This window comes from Onychomys torridus, chromosome X, assembly GCF_903995425.1.
Source record: "Onychomys torridus chromosome X, mOncTor1.1, whole genome shotgun sequence".
Classification (NCBI taxonomy): Eukaryota; Metazoa; Chordata; class Mammalia; order Rodentia; family Cricetidae; genus Onychomys; species Onychomys torridus.
The window spans coordinates 122,411,136-122,432,710 of NC_050466.1; the positions used below are offsets into that span (position 1 = coordinate 122,411,136).

General features: G+C 38.0%; 2 protein-coding genes across 2 annotated transcripts in view; one reads left to right on the top strand and one right to left on the bottom strand.

The window, feature by feature from the left end:
- Positions 1-11,250, bottom strand: part of Nup62cl (nucleoporin 62 C-terminal like) — a 66,954-nt gene extending 55,704 nt beyond the window's left edge. The window contains exon 1 of the mRNA XM_036175185.1: positions 11,090-11,250. The gene's annotated coding sequence lies outside the window, so the exon portion shown is untranslated. The remainder of the gene's footprint in view (positions 1-11,089) is intronic.
- A 174-nt stretch (positions 11,251-11,424) lies between these two features.
- Positions 11,425-21,575, top strand: part of Dnaaf6 (dynein axonemal assembly factor 6) — a 41,256-nt gene continuing 31,105 nt past the window's right edge. The window contains exons 1-2 of the mRNA XM_036175237.1: positions 11,425-11,484; positions 18,733-18,891. Of these exons, the coding sequence (XP_036031130.1) occupies positions 18,736-18,891 (156 nt within the window). The 5' untranslated portion in view covers positions 11,425-11,484; positions 18,733-18,735. The remainder of the gene's footprint in view (positions 11,485-18,732; positions 18,892-21,575) is intronic.

The following is a 21,575-nucleotide window of genomic DNA, read 5'->3' on the forward strand; positions in this document are numbered from 1 at the left end:
CCATTTATGCATTGTACATGCACACAGACACATATATTCATAGTATTTTCCATCATAATAATTAGATACCTCCACTGTAGACTACTGGCAATGGTTGAGAGAAAGCCTGAGCTGACCTAGTCTGGTGATTGGATGGCCAAACACCCTAACAGTCATAACAGAACTGTCATTCAATAACTGATGGAAGCAGATGCAGAGATCCATGGCCAGGCCCCAGGTGCAGCTCCAGGAGTCCAATCGGCGAGAGAGAGGAGGGATTATATGAGCAAGAGATAGTGAGACCAAGATTGGAAAAAGCACAGGGACAAATAGCCAAACTAGTGGAAACACATGAACTGTGAACCAATAGCTGAGGAGCCCCCAACTGGACCAGGCCCTCTGGATAAGTGAGACAATTGAATAGCTTGAACTGTTTAGGAGGCCCCCAGGCAGTGGGACCAGGACCTGTCCTTGGTGCATGAGCTGGCTTTTTGAAACCTAGGGCCTATGCTGACACACTTTGCTCAGCCTAGGTGCAGGGAGGAGGGGACTGGACCTACCTCACCCAATCTACCAGGCTGGGCTGACTCCCCAGGGGAGGAGGAAGTGGGAATGGGGGGGTTTGAGGGGGAAGGCTGGGAAGTGGGAGGAGGGAAGACAGGGGAATCTGTGGCTGATGTGTAAAATTAAATTAATTATAAAATAAAAATATTTAAGAAATAATTACACATGTATATAAGTATGCTATTTAAAATATTTTACATTTTTCCAAAATGAGAGGTAATTATAAAAACAAAACATGAACGGGGATGGGAATGAAATAATCATTGCATTTAGAATAGTACAAAACGATTCTGGAATCTAGAGAATGACGTTATTTTGTTCAAATATCAAAGCTAAAGTTCTAGCGCTAGGTTCCTGTTGCTGTTATTCTTTCATTGTGATAACAATTTAAAAATAAATATTCTGACCAGTGAAATCAGACAGTTGATCTGAATAAGCTGAGCACATAGACCAGTGAGTAGAAAAACGTAGATGATCATCTAGTCATCAAAACTGTGACAGAAATTCCACCTAGTTCCCCACTTAAAACCAGAGCTTTGGTGTAGAATGCAATATAAACAAAGCTCCATGCAATCCAGCAATTTAAATGCATTTTGGCTTCTCAAAGAGTTTCTTCAGCTTGAAGCATCACTTCCTTATTTAAAAAAAAAAAAAAAAGTCTGGCCAGATGGTGGTGGTGGTGGCGGCGGCGGCGGCGGCGGTGGTACACGCCTTTAATCCCATCACTCGGGAGACAGAGCCAGGCGGATCTCTGTGAGTTCGAGGCCAGCCTGGGCTACCAAGTGAGTTCCAGGAGAGGCGCAAAGCTACACAGAGAATCCCTGTCTCGGAAAAAACAAAAACAAAAACAAAAAACAAAACAAAACAAAAAAAAGGTCTGAAAATCATTTTTGCTATGCTCTTTAACCAACTTTTCAAATACATAAACTAGCCCCCCCCCACTTGTTTCCCATTTTATTATACTGATGATTAATCTGTTCAACATATGCTCACTTCCCACAATCACTGCTTCCTAGGAGTCAAAAGCCACCTCCAGCATCTCGGAGATTTGCACCCCAGCTGTCCACTATGCAAACTTTGATCCCAGAGATTTTCACATTCCCTGTGTGCTCAGGGAGGATTATGACATCAAACGACCACCTGGACAGCAAATACTCTCGACTCATTTCTATTTCTGAGGTTAAAATGTGAAGCAGTACACACTTCTTAAAATTGAGTACTACTACCCTGGGTAGAAGACAGTAACTCTAAAGGGCAATTATGAATATGCTGTTACAACATGCTTATTTTTAAAGTCATCCATACTTTTAACAACGTTAAAAATGTCATCTCCATTTGGTGATTTCTAATGGAATCAAACATACTCAGAAGGCACAGAGAATACTTGGTACTGGGTATCATTTAATTTTATAGCCCCAAATGTGCTACTCTCCTGGGGCTTCTGTTATAAATTATATTATTAGATATTTTATAGCATGTAATTACATGCTTTTATATTTATAGATACCACCATCATAAAATACAGCTATGATAAAACTACAAAAATTGATAAAAACTCAATGTTGTCAATCTTGGTGTTGACCTTATAGCAGAAATTTTTATGAGGTCTCAGTCTGGAGCCTTGGCTGCCCCTGAGTTCATGGCAATCCTTCTGTCTCAGCCTTCTGACTGCTGGGATCTCAGGTATGAACCACTGTGACCACCACTTAGAGTATAAATTAACAGACACTTTCATATTTGTGTAACTGTCATACATGGTGTGACATACATTGGTACCTGAAGTACACACTGCAAATGAAGTTTTGGGATAGCCATCCAAAGGGGGCTTTGCATTCAGGGACTTCCTATTCTTTTGCAAGTAACTGAAACATCTCTCCATTAAATTATAGCATTTACCTTTAAATTGTTTCTAGTTAGAAACTTGGGGTAAAAAAAATCCTCTCCAAATCATTACTTTTGGAGTTAAATTAAAATTTTACTTTTGTCACTAAAAATTGTGAATTAAAGATTATTTCCTATCCATCTAATTTAGATCTTAACTTGATTATTCTGCAATTGATTTTACTCAACTAATTTCTGATAAAGGTGGCTTTCAAAGCTACTCATCATTATTAGGAATTGTACATTTCTCTCTCTAATTTCCTTATGTTTTGCTCCATGTATGTATTAAAAATTATGTTGTTGTTGGAACTTGTGCTTAACTGTCTCTTGGTAACCATTTCTTTTTCTTCATCGGTATGAAGTATCTGTTTATTGTTAAATTGCATTAAATCGTGTTTTTCTGATATTAATGTTGACTTACTATTTTTCTTTTGTTGATATTTTACTATTACATCTTCTTCCAAGCTATCATTTTTATGGATCATTTTGAGTGTGATTTTTGTAAAGAGCATAGTTGACTTTTTTAATATTTAGGATGAAGTTAGTGGCAGCTGTAGCTTCTTCTCCAAGGTCCATGAGTTCACTAGCTCTGGGCAGTTGGCTTGCTTTCCAATACCAGGCTTGAGTTCCAAAGAAAGGGGGAAATGATGCAATTATATTCGATTATCATTTTTTATTTTAAAAATTAAAATTAAAATGTATCATGACTATCTTGTAATAAGTGAATGTAATTGGTTTATATTTAATGTGACTGATACCATTGGGCTTTTTCTTCACTTTTACTTGGTGTTTTTTATTTGCTAGTACTTACTTACTTTTTTTGTTTGTTTTTGTTTTGTTTTGTTTTGTTTTTCAAGACAGGGTTTCCCTGTGTAGCTTTGCGCCTTTCCTGCAACTACTTACATACTTTTTATCCTTCCTGCATATTTGCGTTGATAGAATTTTCTTTACTTGCTTAATTTTCCCAAGTATGGAAGTTATATATACACAAATTATATTAATTTATGTAGCAAAGCCTGAAGACAATCCTTATGTCCTATCCACTTTGATAAACAAGACAATGACACACTTTGATGTCCCTGTACAGACCAGTATTTTCTTTAAGAATGAAAAACAGGCCTGTGCTTCTTATCTAAGACTATCAGAGGAAAAATCTGCCTGTCTCTGTCTCATTGAGCTACTTTTTCCAGACTATCCCCCTTCTATTCTCTCTGTATCCACTGAGCCTAACAACTTAAACTAAGTAAATCCCAGCTTTGCATGGTGAGCCCACTTTACAATTGTATCTTGGATCCTTCAACAAAAGTACACATGTTCAAAGAAAAATAGTTAATGGTAAACAGCTTCTGCAGAAAACTCAGCAGGCCCAGAGAAACCATCCGAGCTCACTGTGAAGGCCATTGGAAATAGGCAGATGTTCTTGGCCTGGCTATACAATCTGAATAAGGCTTCCTAAATTAACTAAATTACTGGAGTGAAATAAAGCAACTCACTGAGTGTGGATACCTGCCATACTGTTCGAGACCCAAATGCATGGGCGCGTCTCTTTCCTCACTTCTAAATTTTGCTGGTTCCACTAGGTGAGAAATCAAAATGCCTTTTAAAAATAATTCACTAAAGACTCTGTGCATGAATTATCTTATCTAATTGAATTTAATGTGAAATCATTCCAAAGTATAATGCTGAGTTATCCTGACATCATCAGTGAAGGATCAGCAAATCCAGGGACCACTTTCAGCTGGGCAAGAGATTGAATATAAATTGAATATCAATGACAAACATCACACGTTGATCTTATTTATCAGCATGCAAATTAACTCCACTTTAGACTGCCTACTGCCATTTATGGATCTTAGGAATATTTGGGGTAGTAGGACCCTGATCCAGGATCAATAAATGACAGGAAGACAGTGTAGGACACAATACTCTATCACTCAAACTCTTGAATCTCCTCTAAACAGAGACTAATTATAAGAGGGAATATGTATTGCATCTAAAATTCCTTAGCTTTAATCACTCATAGAAGGGAATTCTGATCACAATTCTATCGCTGAGGAAACGCAAGCACTGGAGCTCCTAAGTGAGGGAAATGGACACAATAACTGAATTCTGATAATAACTTGAGCACATAACATTAAGCAGATAAATCTGGAGCCCAAATAGAAGAAAAATGAATTAGAGCCTGGGTACCTATTAGAAGTCATTTTGGCACCAATGTGTAGGTCTTCTGTCTCTCCAGGTATAAATATTTTATTTTGGATTATTTGTACCATTAGTTCCCTCCTATTTCTTTAACAATAACTGTCGAGAGGCAACCAGATCAGTCATATAATTTATTAAAAATCGTTCCCACCTTCTTAGAAGCAAATGAGCTACTTTCCTTGGAGATAGAATTTTCTTTAAAATGCCTAGTTACTTGACAACCTTTGAGTTCCGTGAATACACTTTTTGTCCTCGGGAACATCATGATGAAAGGATCTGGCCAGAAAATGAACAAAATGTGACTATTAAGTAATAAAGCCATTCCTCTGAACAGCATCTTCTGATGGCATGTGTGATTCTTTAGAAAGGTGGGACAGCCAAAGAGCACAAATTTGCTAAAGAAAGTTCTGATTCTACTGAGATATAAAGTCTTCTGGAAAAAAAAAGCACTGAAGAAGAAAGTCAGAAAACCTAGCCCTTGAAGCACACTGAAGACTTTATTTACCACTAATGGCCATGGAGGCCAACTCTGAATATTTGTTACTGATAGTTTATTTTAAATGAGTCACCGACCGGTAAGCAATGGCTAGAGAGAAAGGTGGAATTCGTACATACATTTTGAAGGAAATAGGGAAGAATCAAATGAGAACTGTGCTGGTTCTGAGTTCATATTAAAATATCTTAGGAAGCAGAACATTCTGATTATCTCACTAAGTACATTTCCCCCATTTGTACTAGAATGCCGTAACGCTGTAAGATCAGAACTTCCTTTTAAGAACTAGACAAAGTAAAATAAAAACAAAAGCAAACAAAGAAAACCACAAACCCTAAAGACCAAGATGTGAAAGCAGGAGGGCTATTTAGGGGTGAAACGGGGCTTGGGGGTGTATTAGGAGAAGAGAGGGTAAAGGGGATGTGTGATTTGAGCAAATCACAATATGATGGCCATGGATGAAAATGTCACAGTGAAAACATAGGTTGTATGCTACCTAAAATAATAATAATCTTTTAAATCTCAAAAAACACGTCTTCAAAAATTATGAGTGTGATGATGGTGGTGTGCCTTAATGCTACACTGCTTCTTAGTATGTGTAAGGCCCTGGGTCCATCTGAATACTGAAAACAAAGAGGGACAAAGAGTGTGCTATTGGAAAAGCTTGTGAATTGCTATGCAGCAAGTCTCATTGTGTGTGTGTGTGTGTGTGTGTGTGTGTGTGTGTGTGTGTGTGTTAGCAGTTAGAATATTGGAAAAGGAAAGGCCACGGTGGTACATACCAAGGGGAAAAAGATGAGGTTTTATGTATCCCAGGCTAGTCTTCAACTAAAGAGCCAAGGATAAACTTGATGTTCTGATTCTTTTGCCTTTACCTCCCAAGTGCTCAGGTGATAAGCATGTGCCACCACATCTAGGTTTTTTATGAGGAGCTGGGGCTTGAACCCAGAACTCCATGCATGCTAGGCAAGCACTCTGACAACTGTGCTATTATCTCCAGCTCTAAAAAGCATGTGCCACCACATCTAGGTTTTTTATGAGGAGCTGGGGCTTGAACCCAGAACTCCATGCATGCTAGGCAAGCACTCTGACAACTGTGCTATTATCTCCAGCTCTAAAGTGATTTTTAAAAGATTTATTTATTGTTATTTTATGTGTACTGGTGTTTTGTCTGCATCTGTGTACCACATGCATGCAGTGCTCATGGAGGCCAGAAGAGGGCGTCAAATACTCTGGAACTGGAGTTACAGGCGTCTGTGCACAACTGTGTGTGTGAGAAATAGAACCTGGGTCCTCTGGAAGAGCAGCCAGTGCTCTTAACCACTAAGCCATCTCTCCAGCCTATCTAACATAATTTCTAAAAATTTTTATTTAATTTTATTTCATGTGCATTGGTGTTTTGCCTGCATGTGTGTCTGTGTGAGGGTATTGGATCTCCTGGAACTGGAGTTACAGACAGATGTGAACTGCCATATGGGCGATAGAAATTGAACCGGGTCCTCTGGAAGAGCAGCCAGTGCTCTTAACCACTGTCATGTCTCCAGTCCCTAACATAATTTTTTAATAAAGAAATACATTTTCACTTTTGTCAGCCATCACTCTATAAAAATTGTGAAATTAAGCCGGGCAGGGGTGGCACACGCCTTTAATCCCAGCACTCAGGAGGCAGAGCTAGGTGGATCTTTGTGAGTTCGAGGCCAGTTTGGGCTACCAAGTGAGTTCCAGGAAAGGCGCAAAGCTACACAGAGAAACCCTGTCTTGAAAAACAACAACAACAAAAAAAAAACAAACAAACAAACAAACAAAAAACCAACCTTAGCCGGGCAGTGGTGGCACACGCCTGTAATCCCAACACTCAGGAGGCAGAGGCAGGTGGATTTCTGTGAGTTTGAGGCCAGCCTGGTCTACAGAGCTAGTCCAGGACAGCCTCCAAAGCTACAGAGAAACCCTGTCTCGAAAAACAAAACAAACAAAAAAAAAACCAAAAAACAAAAAAAAATTGTGAAATTAATATATAAACTGGAGGCTTGTTTTTAATTTTAATTTTTAAAAAGAGAAAAGTTGGAATGGAGGGTGATAAGTTGGACCAAAATACAGTGCATAAAATTTTCAAAGAATAAAATTAAATGAAAAAAAAAAACTACATTTTTCGGCTGGAGAGTTGGGTCAGCAATTAAGTTAAAAGTATGTTTCTGTTCTTGAAGGTGACCTGAGTTTGGACAGTCAGGAACCTGTACCCGCATCTCCAGGGTATCTGGAGGCTCTGGCTCCCTCGAGGCCTTGCAAACATATAATTAAAAGTCAGTAAACCTTCAAAAATTCCATTTGGGTCTGGAGAGGCGACTTGGTGGTTATCTGGCATCTCTTACAGAGAATTCAGGTTCAACCAGTACCACGTGGCCGCTCACAACCATCTGTACCTCCAGTTCCAGGAGATCAATGGCCTCTCTGGCCTCACTGGACATCGGGTATGTATATAATGCAGAGACATATATGTAGGCAAAACATTCATATACATAAAATGAAAATTAAAATGCAAACAAAAATTATAGTTTGACAAAAACACTAAACACATACAATAGATAAACAAAAGTAGAGTCCCACACTGGAATATTCTTCAGCAATTAAAATAACTATATAGAAAACTCTTCAAAAACCATTGGCTATAAAAAGTCACAGAAGAGTAAATATTTTGCATTGTTTTTATAAATGTTAAAGACACATAATATATTACAGATCATTTATGGCCACATTTATGTGCACTTAGGAACAACTACTGGAGAAATATACAGCATCTTCAGAGAAGCAATTACTTCTGGGACAGAAGGCAAATCAGATTGGCAACCTGTACCAAGAGGTAGCTGTTACGCTTCTGTTTTTCATAAAAACAAGAGAATGGGAGTCTAACAGTACATCTCAGTGGTAGAGGATGTGCTTAAGGACGTGTGAGGCCTTTGCATCAATCTCCAATACCTAAAAAAATCAGCATCTACACAAAACATAGGCAAACTTTAGCAACTATTAAACGTACAGTGAGCACCTGGGTGATGGGGTATCACTGACTATTTTTGCTGTTTGAAGTATTTCATAATTTTGATAAGAAGGACTACTTAATGTTCTAGAATGTAGGACAGAAAATGATAGCATGTGTGCTCTAAAGAGGGAGGTGTGCTCTAAGATCAATTATAGCTTTTCTTGTAGTCAACCTAATTTGATACTTTCTAAAAAATTAAATTAAAAATTAATACACATTCATATAATATTTGAAGAGGATATTCATAAAGAAAGCTAATCAGTATGAATGTTATTAAAACACGAGTCTCCTTGAGTCTTCTATGATTCATTTATTTTAAAAATCATTTTGAAAATGGCTATTTGGTAAAAGAACAAATACATTCAGCCTAACTTTTCCATATAAAAGACAACATAGCTGATTACTGCTGTTTGAGCATATGAAACTAAACAGCCAAATTCAAACACCAAGGAGGACAGAAGCTCCCATGCAAGTTCAGATCTCTGGCCTTCCCTTTAGGCTTCTTGTTAAGTCCAACAGAATGGAAGGCTCAAGTTGCATAAACGATTTTAAGGAATGAAGATTTTACACTGTTATTTTATAAACACAGAAAAATTGGAAGTCTTCCATTGTTGGCTTAGTTAGGCCAAATAAATTAAAACCAAGTCACTAACTGGAATATTGTTAGGTAATTAAGGCAAAAATTAAAGGATATTGAATGTGCTTTTAAAAAAATAAAATTCCCAGGACAATATTAAGCAAACACACTAAACTTATAAGTAAGGCTCAAAATCGTGTATCAAATCTAGGGTTATATGAATAAATGTGGGGAATAAGAGTATGATATTATGATAGAGGAATGGGTGAAATTTTCATCTTTAATTTCTTTGAATCTTGGTTTAATAAATTATTTAACCAGTGATTTAAAGTAATTATATATATTCTAAGTGATTAAGTGATATCCCCTTTCTGTAGCTAGTAAACCTCCAGGTGTATTTTATTTAATCTTTGACATCATTCAGATTTCATTACCTGTTTGTTCTCTGGGCTAGGCAAAGAAAGGAAGCACTCTGCACTTCACCTCTACCCTCCAGATCTGCTCTAGCATTAAAGCACGCTAGACAAGAATATTGGTCTTAATCAAGTGAGTACTAGTCTCTGAGAACGACTCACTGGCATCAGAAACCTAGACAACTCACAGAGCTTCTCAAGTCCCAGTGTTTCACAAGACTTTCTATTCAGAAGCCGAGTGACTGGAAGGTTCATCTTGGATCTTGGACCCACCATCCCCTATATCCTCAACCTTTTGGGAAACTGTGCTTGGCAAACCAAATCCTGAAGAATCTATTTTACTCCTAAAATAAATAGCAGTTATTTCCCAATGGGGAGAAAAACTGAACACCTTTTTACATCTGACACAGTAGAAAACACTTCATATACGTGACAAAGATCAATTCCGCCTTCTTCCTGGGTGCTGCTGCAGATACACAAAATCAATTTCTGGACTATTCCAGAACGATCTGTATTTTTCATAAATTCAGTAAAAGGCTGAAACATACAAAAGGCTGAAACCCAGTGGTCTGAGGCCAGTGTTTTTCCACAATGAAAGACAATTTATTAATAGATCGTGGTCTATATTTAAAAAAATAGTGTTATTGCACATGATATTGATTTTACAAGCCTGTGCCAATTATATTTTCTTTGTGCATACTACAGATACAGCATAAAGTTGGCTTGTTTTTTAAAGAACGTTTTTTTTTTTTTCTGCTTAGTCCATTCTGGCCTTGAGCTTGTGATTCTCCCGCCTCAGTCTAGCGCTGAGAGTACAGACGTACTCCCTCACATTTCCGTCTTAAAATGTATTTCTTTTTGTGAGTCACAGCCAAAAGGTTTCCAAAACACTGATTGCATAGTACAGATTTAGGAATCATGCACAAAGAGACACAACAAAGACAAAAACCAGCAAACCAACCGATAGCAAAACATATGTAACAAGCTGTAGAAGTCTCTAGAGACGTAACAAAATGGAAGGCATTTAAACCATGATCATCCACTGTAATAAAGAGAATTATGGTATTGCTTATTTGGCTAAAAAAAGCCAATAATTTAAGTATTCCACTTATATTTTTCTTTATCTTGCTTAATAACAAGCAGAATGAATAAATTACTAAAACTTCATTACCACTTCCCCTTTGCCATATATTGTAAGTTACGAAAAGCACAGTAGCTGAGACAAGGGCAGTAGTTCAGTACCTTCCTAATCAAATTCCATTCCCAGAATAACAAAAAGTATTCATTAAACCATCCTATATCACCTGGCTTACAGCTCAAATCATATATGCAAGCAATTTTACACCATTCCTCCTTCCTTTCTCCTTTATTTAAAATCAAATCAAACAATTCGTGGGAAACTCTAAGGTGAAAATACTCAATTCCCTATCGGCGGCGGCTAAGAGTCCGCACACCTAGGCTTCCCCACTCCGAAGCCGCGGAAGCTGGGCACCCTGCCCAGAGACTTTCCCAGGACTTAGGAGGCACGGTACCCCGCCCTCGGCATTGCTCCGTGAGAGCGTCGTGCCAGCCGAGCCTCCGCTCTCCAGGGGGCTCCTGGACAGACAGGATTTGCCCCCCGTAGGGAATAAAAAGCGCAATCCCCGCGACCATCACCACCGCCGCCGCCGCCGCGACCACCACGGTACCGTCTCCGGATGAGCCTGTGCCTAGTAAGGACAGAAGCACAACACGTGTCTCTGTCACGGGAGGGGGGCGTGGAGAGCGAAAACATCGCGGACACCAAGCTTCTCAACCCTAGCCCACGAGCCTTACCCTTCCGTGTCCGCGGCTCCAGATTTGCTGAAGGTAATGAGTTTTCGGACCCGGAATTCGCCACCCGGGAAGGAAAAAAATAAGCTAGGAGCAGAAAGCCTACGGGGCAAATGTAAACGACGTGCACTTACCTCCGTGGTTGAGCGAGCTATCCCGTCCGCAAAGTAACCGCGCAGGCTGGTGGGAAGCAGTCGGGAGAAGAGGGCGGACCCAGAGCCCGACCTACTCCAACAGGGAAGCAGCCAACCCCCAGGAGCTAGCCGCTACAAATGAGGAGCTTAACTGGGGTCGACCTACTTAACTAGAAAGGGCAGCCATAGACCCCGAACGGGACGCGCTGGGATTGGTTGCCTCTGGTATTGTTTCAAAGGAGACTCTTCTGTGATTGGCTAGCAGAGTCAAGCGGGAACCCGAGGTGGGAGGTGGGAGAGGGGTTTAACAAAGTTGTTACCTAGGCAACAGAGCGACGCACAGCGAGCGGCAGTCTATTTTCGGAGCCTAGGCTGTGGCCGGAGCATTGACCAAGGTGAGGAAAATTGAACCTTAGAAGGGGAAAACAGAGTGGGTCCTTGAACGCTGCGACAGTTGGAGAAACTAGGGAGAATTCAAAATACTTGAGAGCTCGGCGCGAGACCCCTCAAAAGGCCTGTGTTGCTCCAAGTAGAGACTAACGTTCCTGAAGTCCCACCCTCCTTAACACCTGGAGCAGGATGTTGCTTCTAGAAAAACTCCTAGAGAAGGCCTGAGTACTGACCCACTGTAGCAAAACAAAAGTGAACAACCAAATATTTCCCAAATTTCCTTTCTCAGGTCTCACACACTCTCAATGTGTCCCTCCTGTCCGTTAAAAACATAATTTGAGAGCGTCAGTTGTTTCCTCGTAGGTAGGTCTGGGTGGTCAAAGTTGGAAGACTCACCTTACCTTCCGTTTTATGTGAACAAGCAGTATTATGTACCAGCAGGCCTTGGTTAGGAAATGGAGGGAGAGTGCGCTCAGTAACGTCTTTCAAACAGGAAAATAAAAATAAAATGGCTTCCCTATGGAGCAATATTTCTGTGGAAGAGAATTTCAGCGGCCTGAGAGTTCTGAGGACGTTGGTTACGTCCTCGAGGAGTGGAGAGCCATAACACCCGCATTTACTGGGTCAGAATATAGTGCACAAAGCTTACTTATACCTTAAAATCCTTCTACTCCACCAGAGGCTGATAGGGGAGTATGTTGTCATTTGACTCTACCATTAAAAATATACAACACTATGACAAAAATTGAATCTCAGGAATGAGAGGGAACCCAGTTTGAGCAGAGAGATAAGGATCATAAATTCCAAGTGTTTCCTGTTGTGGTAAGGATTCAAAACCCGGATTACAGAAGTAAACAAAACCAGGTCTTTGACCTTAGGAGTACACTTCAGAAAACTGAAAGAAAAATTACCAGTTGACACTCTATATAGAATTTGAATATGAAACTAAGAATAAATTATTGCCAAATTTATTAAGTTTGCCTGAAATGTGCTGTATAGCACCCCACCCCATCCCTTTTATTAATTAGTCCAGGCTCCCTTAAAAAGGCCCGCAGCCTGCCAAGTGCTAAGATTTCAGATATACTACATGGCTTTTGATGGCGCAGGGTGAACCTTATAAAAATTAAAGTTTTCCATCTCAGTATATAAACTCACTCTCGAGATCATGTAGTACCGGTTACTAGGAAGCTGATGTGTGAGGTTCCTTTGAGCCTAGGAGTTCAAGGTCAGCCTGGTCAAGGTAGGAAGACCAAGTCTTAAAGCAACGCAACACATCTTTCAAAGGGTGGTAGAGATTCCATTTTTATAAGTAACCTAGATAAAGTGCAAACACAGGATTATTAAATGAAACGAAGCTTATGTTTTTATGTCTAGGTAACATGTTGTCACTGAGCCTATCCTTATGTCCTCTTTGTGTTTTTCATTTTTCGTTTTGAGATAATGTATCACTAAGTTGGCCAGGCTGGCCTTGAGCTCTGTAGCCCAGACTTGCCTGAACTGCTTCAGTCTCCTGAGCTGTACCTCAAGTCTTGGCTTGCATTCACGTTTCTGAAAGATTCCAGATACTTTATGAAAACATTTTCAGTTAACTATATTTTAAGTTTGTGATAGAAACCTTACTAAGCTATATTATGTTTTTATGATAGTGAATGATAGAAATATAAAAATGGAAACTATTCTTGGGTATTAAAGACATAATATGGTAATTTCCTGTTGATCCAAGGACCTTTGGCATGTTTATGAACATATCTATGAATTGATGAACACATTGAACTACATCCCCAGTCCATAACTGAATTAGTTTTAATAGGCAGAGAATTACTGATGAGTAGAGTTGTCAGAAAATTAGTTATGTGTGTCTGTGCAGATGCCCATGTCAGAGATGTTAGATCTCGGTAGCGCTGGAATTATGGGCAGTTTGAGATGTCTGATGTGGAACTAAAGTTAAGTCCTCCGAAGAGCAGTGTGGACTCTCACTACTGAGCCATCCTACCAGCCCCCACCCCCATACACCAAGATTGTTTCTAATGGCGTGGAAGTCAGAGATGTTAGATCTCAGTAGCCCTGGAATTACAGGCAGTTTGAGATGTCTGATGTGCTGGGAACTAAAGTTAAGTCCTCTGAAGAGCAGTGTGGACTCTCACCACTGAGCCATCCTACCAGCCCCCTCCCACACTCCAAGATTGTTTTTTGGGGGGCATGAATACATTAGTGTCCCATAATAGAATATGTCCCTACAAGCATAAGGCCCTAGATTAAATCCTAAGCATAACCAAAGTAGAGAAAAACTGTTAGCCAGAATATTATCATTAAATTCAGATATGAGCAGAGATGATGTTTATTTTTGCATTCTCAAAAGAATTTTTCAGACAGAATTGTTAAATAAGGCACTATATAAATAAAGTTGTACAAAATGCTAAATGTATTTAGAGAAAAACAGATTTTGAAATATTTGAAGTCGTTCAGTTATCAACAGATTTCTCCCTGGGGATATGTTTGCACTTATTAAGTTCAGACAGGATGCTATTTGATGATTTGCTGTTGCTGTTGCAGTGCCTGGGATGAAATTCACGGCTTCTTCCACGTTTTCCACATTTGGCAAGAACTCTACCCTTGAGCTACCCCCCTAGCTATATCTGGTGGTTTTTCATTTCCTGATTCCATTTACTGTGTGTACTTAGTAAAATATGTTACAACTATTCCCTAGAGTTTATATACTTGGTAAAGTATGTATACTATACTAACTTAACTTTCACTTTTCTCCAAGGAGTTAAACAGCTTTTCTTATAGATGCTGTGTATGGAGGCCAAAAAGTACCTAAATTACAAAGAATGGCGCTAGGCTCACGAAGTTTGCCTTGATCCCAAAGGCTATTGATAATGCCTCAGTGTCATAGATCTGGAGCCTTCTTGATAAACATTTTAGTCCCTAACTGGTCCCCGTGTTTTGGTTCCAACTGGTTCTGGACTGTTGGTTGTTTTTATTGGTTAGAAAGATATCCACCAATTACATTTTCATCTCTGGAGGAAAATCAAAGCTCTGTATGGAAGAGCTGCTTTTGGTACTGGGGAGTGAAAGTAAGAGAAAACAGAGGCCTAGAACATTGATTTTCTAAGAGAACACACCTCAAGAGAAATATTCTGTGCTCTTTCTCATGCTCTAGCCCCACTTTACTGAGATCAAGCCCAAGGCCTCATACAGGATTTTAGGCAAGTACTTTACCACAACCCTTATCCTAATCCTGGTCAGGTGTGGATGGAGGAAACCCCTCTCACTGCTGAACTGTTTGCTATACAGTAGGGGGACTACATTGCTTTTGTGTACCCACTGATGACCCTACCAGCTCCAATGGGTAGTTGAAATTCAGTGGTCACACAGATGGCCCTGGTTAAATTAAATGTCTAACAAAATAACCTCCCCAAAATATTAATCTGGGAAAGGAATTGATTGATAGGAACGAGATAAGTGAGGGTGTTGAGGAGAAAGGAATAAGAATTCATTATGTAATCATATGTATGAAATTGTTCCAAAAAACTTAATAAAAGAAGTATAAATGCCTCATTGAAACATAGGCTTCATAGCTCTAGAAGTTTTTTACTTAAAAAAAAAATCACCACACTAATCTGCCCAAGTAGTCTAGTAATTAGAAGATGTACTCTAAGATTCAAAGGCAGCAAGCTACAGAGTACATTATTAACAGAATGTAGAATATATATAGGAGAAAAATGTGTTGCAAAGGGCAGAAAATTTGACTACCAGGGCTATATCCTGAAATCAGTGATTGCCAAACTGAAAAATAAAAAAATTAAAATGGCAAGTTTTCTTTCTTTTAAAAAATGTGATGATCATATGAAATGAGCTTTGATAACTATCTTTTAATTTAATATTTTTTGACTTACCAGACTTCTAAAATGTTGGTAGAATTTTCATTTTCATTGGATTTACAACTTTTCTAATAATTCACACAATTGATTTTGGTTTTGATATTTTAAGCTATTTCATTATTCACAAAATGTTTGTGATTCTTTTGTTTCTCAAAATGTATCATCAGATTTATCAGGACTTATTTTTTGCTTCCAGATTGTTATTACATTTGGTATAGTGAAATCTTTTTTTTTTAAATAAAAGTGTCCATTTTATCATATTTTGGCTCCAATTAGCTATAATGTGAGTCAGTGTGATTTTTATGCCAGCATAATTTGGGAGTCCAATTCCCAATATGCTTCAGATATATAAGATATTAATTACTAAGAACTTTTGTGGAGGATTAATTTTAAACACAGGCCTGTACCCCAAGATGTGGTTTCTCTTCAGCACAGTCACTTTGAGCAGCTAATATACTTATTCTAATGATATTGCTATTATTCAAATTACATTTAAGACTAGTATTTTTAGAACTGCCTTGAGGCCTATATCATATTCTTTTTAATATTCTCAAAGAAGCAAATCTTCATATTTTGAATGTAGTTGTCTAGATATATCTGGAAATCACTCAGAGACAAATCTGATGTGTAATCAAACTGAATGATGCTGTAATGATATCTATTTTCTTAGTGATACATATGAAGGAAATGCCAAGAGAAAAGAAAATTTCTAAAATATTTGGAGCATTGATGGTATAATTTACATCAGTATATAACCTTCCAAGGTTACTATTTTGAAATGCCACATTCCTATGAATTTAATCATATTTCATTCAGTATTCAGCAACTGCTGACTAAATTCCAGCTGTGGTTTTTGAAGACATTCTTTCTATATGTATAGCTTCCCAGTGCCCGAACTGCCTGCTTCCCACCCAAGACCCAGGCAGAGCCTTCCCAAGTAACTGGTAGAAATGTAGAATTAATTTGTTTTTCCTCAATCCTGTATCCAATACACTTTCTGAGCCATAATTTTCCTTCATCACCTCCACTGTGGGTGCTGGATGACAGAAAGCCACTGATGCAGGGCCTGACTTATGTACTGTTTTCCCTCTAGAATTTTGATCCTGGCCTATTCTGAATATTCACCCAGCTTCTAAACCCCTGGCATTTCTCAATAACCAGACCCTTCCTTCTATACTCCACCCCCCACAACTGGAGGTCCTTCATTGCTCTAAATACCTTTCTTCATCCAGAAAGTCCTGCTACCGTGTCCCTGTCAGTCAGAGAAGACTGAGTAGGTGTTGCTACTGCCACATCAGATGCTATATTTGGACTTTCTGAATATCTTTCTTGCAGCTTAGCTCGATGGTCTGTTTACTCTTCTCTCCGTGGCCCCCTATTGAAGTCTCAGAAGCCTCATGATCATACAAGTATCTGTGGGTACTAGGTTTCAGATAATGATGTTATATAACTTTTCATATTTAGGCAACCACGGTCATCAGTGTTGTATAATTGACCATCATATTATAAAGTTTATAGAGCAATCAATGCCGATGTAAGAAACAATTTCTGTTACATTTGTTTCTTGAACACATCATTGTACAGTTTCAAGTCAGAATACTAATTATATTTGATGTCTGGGTGCGTTTCTCCTTTTCACTGTCAAAGGTAGAAAATATTTAAATAAACATCTTGCTTTCTATGTTGGCTAAATATTTAATGAACACATAATCAAAGAAGAATTTTAAAATATAAACAGAAGCCTCTTTTGTTTAATTTAATATGTGTCAATTATTCATTTCCATGGCCGCCTACCAGACCATACTGTGAGGGAAATTGTTTTGTCACCTTTTACTTTACCTTTTCTGGTTTAATGAGTTTCCAATGTAATGAGCTTTATCATTAACTTATTCGACATCATTATTAAAAGTAATATTCATGCCCAGCAAAATAAAACTTTTAAAGAACTGATGATGGGCAACATACTTTGAGTGCTTTCTAGGTGCCCTCTACTAGTCCAGGCTCTTTTATATGTATTAAGCTACTTAATACTTGTAACAATTCAAAGAGACAGACACTATTATTATCCTCTACTTTACAGATAAAGAAAATTAGGTAGAGAGAATTTAAATAATTGCTCAAAGCCACAGAGCTAAGAAGTACATGATGGATCCAATTCCAAACAGCATGACCCCAGCCCCCTCATTCTTAGCTGGTATAGTTTGCCTCCATATTAGAGATACAGAGGAAGTTAGCATTTTATACCTTTGACATCCCTAGAAGGTATCAAGATCAGTTATATATTCAAGAAAGAAAGTAAAAATATTTGTAAAACAAGACTTGGAAAATACTATCTTCAATACAGGTCATTTTGACAAGTGAGTATATCAGAACATTTATTACCATTCTAGGCACAATGCAAATTTTTCATGTATAATTTAATTAAAACTGCTAGAGAAATGTTCCCTGAGAGTGAAGTTTATAAAATGATGTTTTAAAAATAGCTGTAAAATTGTGGGAAAAATACCTATTTCAGTTATGCCCAATTTACCAACAGTAAGCACAACTCTACAGTCTTTTTCAGGTTACTCATTAAAGCCTGACACCTCTGAGATATATTTTTTAAGATCTTAACTGTCCTGCTGTGGATGTAACTGCAGGGATTATTTTCAAAATTGCTACTGAGATGGTAGGATTCAGTATTACTGTTATAATCATAAAAACATATGTTTCTTTGTTCATGAATTTCACTAAAATGAGCCAATGCATTAGAGTTTTCAAATGTCATTGTAAGGCTAGGTCTCATCAAAGGTTAATTAACAGTATAAATGAAGCAGAAATGTACACACTTACCTGAGGCAAATATAAGAAATGAGTAAAGGTTATGTGGGTATATCCCTGAAGCAAAATCTTTTTCAATTCACAAACTGGAATATACAGCCTGAACAGCTGATATGAGACAGGTTAAAAAAAGATAGTCTAAAAACTGTTTTCCTGAATAATAGTACATAGCTTATGACAACTTGCACTTTTAATCAAGCCCCCAAGGGATTCTTTTTCTGTTTTTGCAAGGCTGGGGATTGAACCCAGGTCTTTGAGCACGGTAAGCAAGCATTTTGCAATTGAACTGTATCTGAAGCTTTCCACCTAGTTGCTCTTAAGCACACTAAAAGCCAAGACTCCTGTATGTAGTTACTCAGTATGTGCTCATTAGATTGAACATGAAGTTTTAGTAAAGCACTCAGAAGGCCTGGATTTACTTGCTTTCCTGGGTTCTGTGACTTAGAAAAATACAGATGTGGAGGACTTTGTATTTCCAAATATGTCAGAGATGAAACAAGTCTTTATGTCTTAGAAAAGTGAAGTGTGCCTGATCATCTTTTCCCCTAGAATATGGAATTGGAAAATGCAGAAGAAACAGGAAATTTGGAAGCAAAAAGCATGGAAGATAAAAATATGAAAATTGAGACATTGTCTTCTGTCTCAGCCCTGCAAGCACTGTCCAGTCTACTGTATCCTGAGGAAGAGGATGATTTGGATGCTGAACAGGTGGTCATACACTTAAAGATAAATTAATTATGCTAAAGGAAGTTGTGGAACTGTATTTGAACACCTCGTTCCCACCTTGCTGTGGGAGCAGAACTGTCATCTGATATACACATAGGAGGCTGGAAGGCTTATTATGCATGAGACTATAACCTCTAGTACATTTCTAGCAAACATAATTATATTTTTTCTACACCACCTGAACACTGAATAGGAAAATAGTTCTGTAACTATGGTAGCAGTAGCCACATTTCAAAATGTTTGTCATTTATATTTATGGTCAAAGAATGCTTGACAACCATTGCAAAGAGCAGTAGCTGGGATTGTTTATGCCTAGACAATATTTCTACAAAGAAAATATTTTCAATTATGCAGTATTAATTGATTTCCCAATCCTAGTCTCTTAATTAAAAAAAAAGCCTACATATGAAAACAACAAAGTATTTTAAGCCAAATGATAGGGGAAATAGCTTTCATTTACTAATAGGGGTTTCCCAGCACATGCTTAGATATATAATCAGGTGATTTTCATTTGGGGGTCTGGACAGGTAGCACCTTTAAACCTTGGAGCAGTAAGATTGGCTTCATTTAGGGTAGAAGAGTTACCAGTCCAAGGCCACTGCTGTTATTTCCCGGACACTCTGGTCTTCCCTCCCTCCTTAAATAGAAGTGAGCTTTGGCAATTAGATTAGCTAGGATAAAGAATGTTTGGTGCACAATTATCCTACTATATCAGAACATTTCAATTTCCATAAAATTATTTTAATGAACTTGTACTATGACCACACATAAACCATGTTCTATGAAAGTATATATCAATTTATTCCTTCCAATTTTTGATGTAGTGTGAAAACACATACTTTATGAATGGGCCACAAACTCAGTGGCCCAGATCAATATCCACCCTCATTAGGTGAAACAGATCCGAATTAAATAAGATAGGAAATGAACATAAAATTTGTAGAAGAGGACTACTGAGTCGGCTTAGAGCCAAGGTGAGGAGATGGGGAATTTTAGAGAAAATCCTTAGTAGAGCCAAACAAGAAAAACCAAGCCATTGATAATAGCATCAAATATATACACCAAATAAGACACAGGGAGGAAAAGTTAGATGCAGTGTATCCACAAAGTTGGATGCATTTTCCTCCCTAAGGTGAAATAGCAAAATGCTAACTTTTCAGAGCATACATCTTGGGAAAGACAGGCTTATACTACATAGAAAGAGTATAGTAAGTATTTGAAAGCCATAAACCCTTAATATGTTTTTCTTTTGTTTGTTTTTGTTGGTTTTTTTTTTTTTTTTTTTTTTTTTTTGGTTTTTCGAGACAGGGTTTCCCTGTGTAGCTTTGTGCCTGTCCTGGACTAACTCTGTAGACCAGGCTGGCCTCGAACTCACAGAGATCCACCTGCCTCTGCCTTGTGAGTGCTGGGGTTAAAGGTCCGGCAACCCTTAATATTGTTAAGCAGAGCTTGTGATTGGAACTGATACAGAGGTAAAGATCAGTACTGGTTAGAAACCCTCTTCCCTTTGGTGTTTATGTGGAGGGATGTTTATTTGCAACTAGAGCTTTTTCTAGGAGGAAAGATGAGTGTTTATGAAAATAGAGAGACTGTAACATCATTTTACTGAATTGCACAATTCATAATAGAAAATTACCATAATAATATATGATTGTGTATGTGTGGGTTATAAGCAATTTTGAGATAATTGGTCACTCAGACATCTCAGTACAGATAACATTAGAGGGTATAGAATTAGAGATTCAGTACAGTGGGAGAATAATTAATGTTCCTACTGAACTATTAAATTTTCCTGGGGAGAAAATACCTTTCGTTTTTAACATGTATCAATCCCGAGAACTAGGAAATGATTACAAGAGTGACGTGTTCTCTAAAATGGACTCTGAAAAACAGCAAGAGAACTGTTGCATACACATTGGTTCATTTACACCATCCCTCTTCTAAATGAATTGTTAATTCTCTGGGAGATTGGGAAGAGAGTCTGTTGTTTTTCAAACTCCCAGGTGATCTCAAGACTTACAGGAAATAAGATTCCACCAATCTTCAGACACTGTGACAAGGATGTTCAAAATCTCTCCAGTATTACAAAGTGACATGGATTGGAATGACAAATTGCTCAGACAATTGACTGTAGATATCCAGTCTACATCGTACAGGCTTAAATGATGCCCTTATAGAAAACAATTATCAGGTGGTATTTTATTATTTCATTCTACATCCTCACTTGAAATTTTATTTTTAATGATTTATTTTGATTAAGTTAATAAATTGAAACTCCCCTTCACTCTAATATGCTCATCCAATCATAACTGCCCATGAAGAGCATATCAATTTTTGCCAGAATCTCATGGTTTCATTTCTACTGATTTAAATTTTCTATGGAAAGAGACACTGTAAAACAAGAGGCCCTTATGTTCCAAGAACTGCTTTGCTCTGATTGACTATTAGTATTCTGATGATTAATAATTTAATAAAAGTACCACACATTTATGTGACCTCAGTGATTAAACAGAACAACATCGGTCCAGAATACTACTGGGATTTTCACATAAAAATATCTGCAGTTCCTTAACTCCACAAATACAGTTCTAGATCTCCTTCTGGAAAAACATTACTATCTCACACACTGTTGAAATGTTACATATTAATTTATGATTTATAGCTTT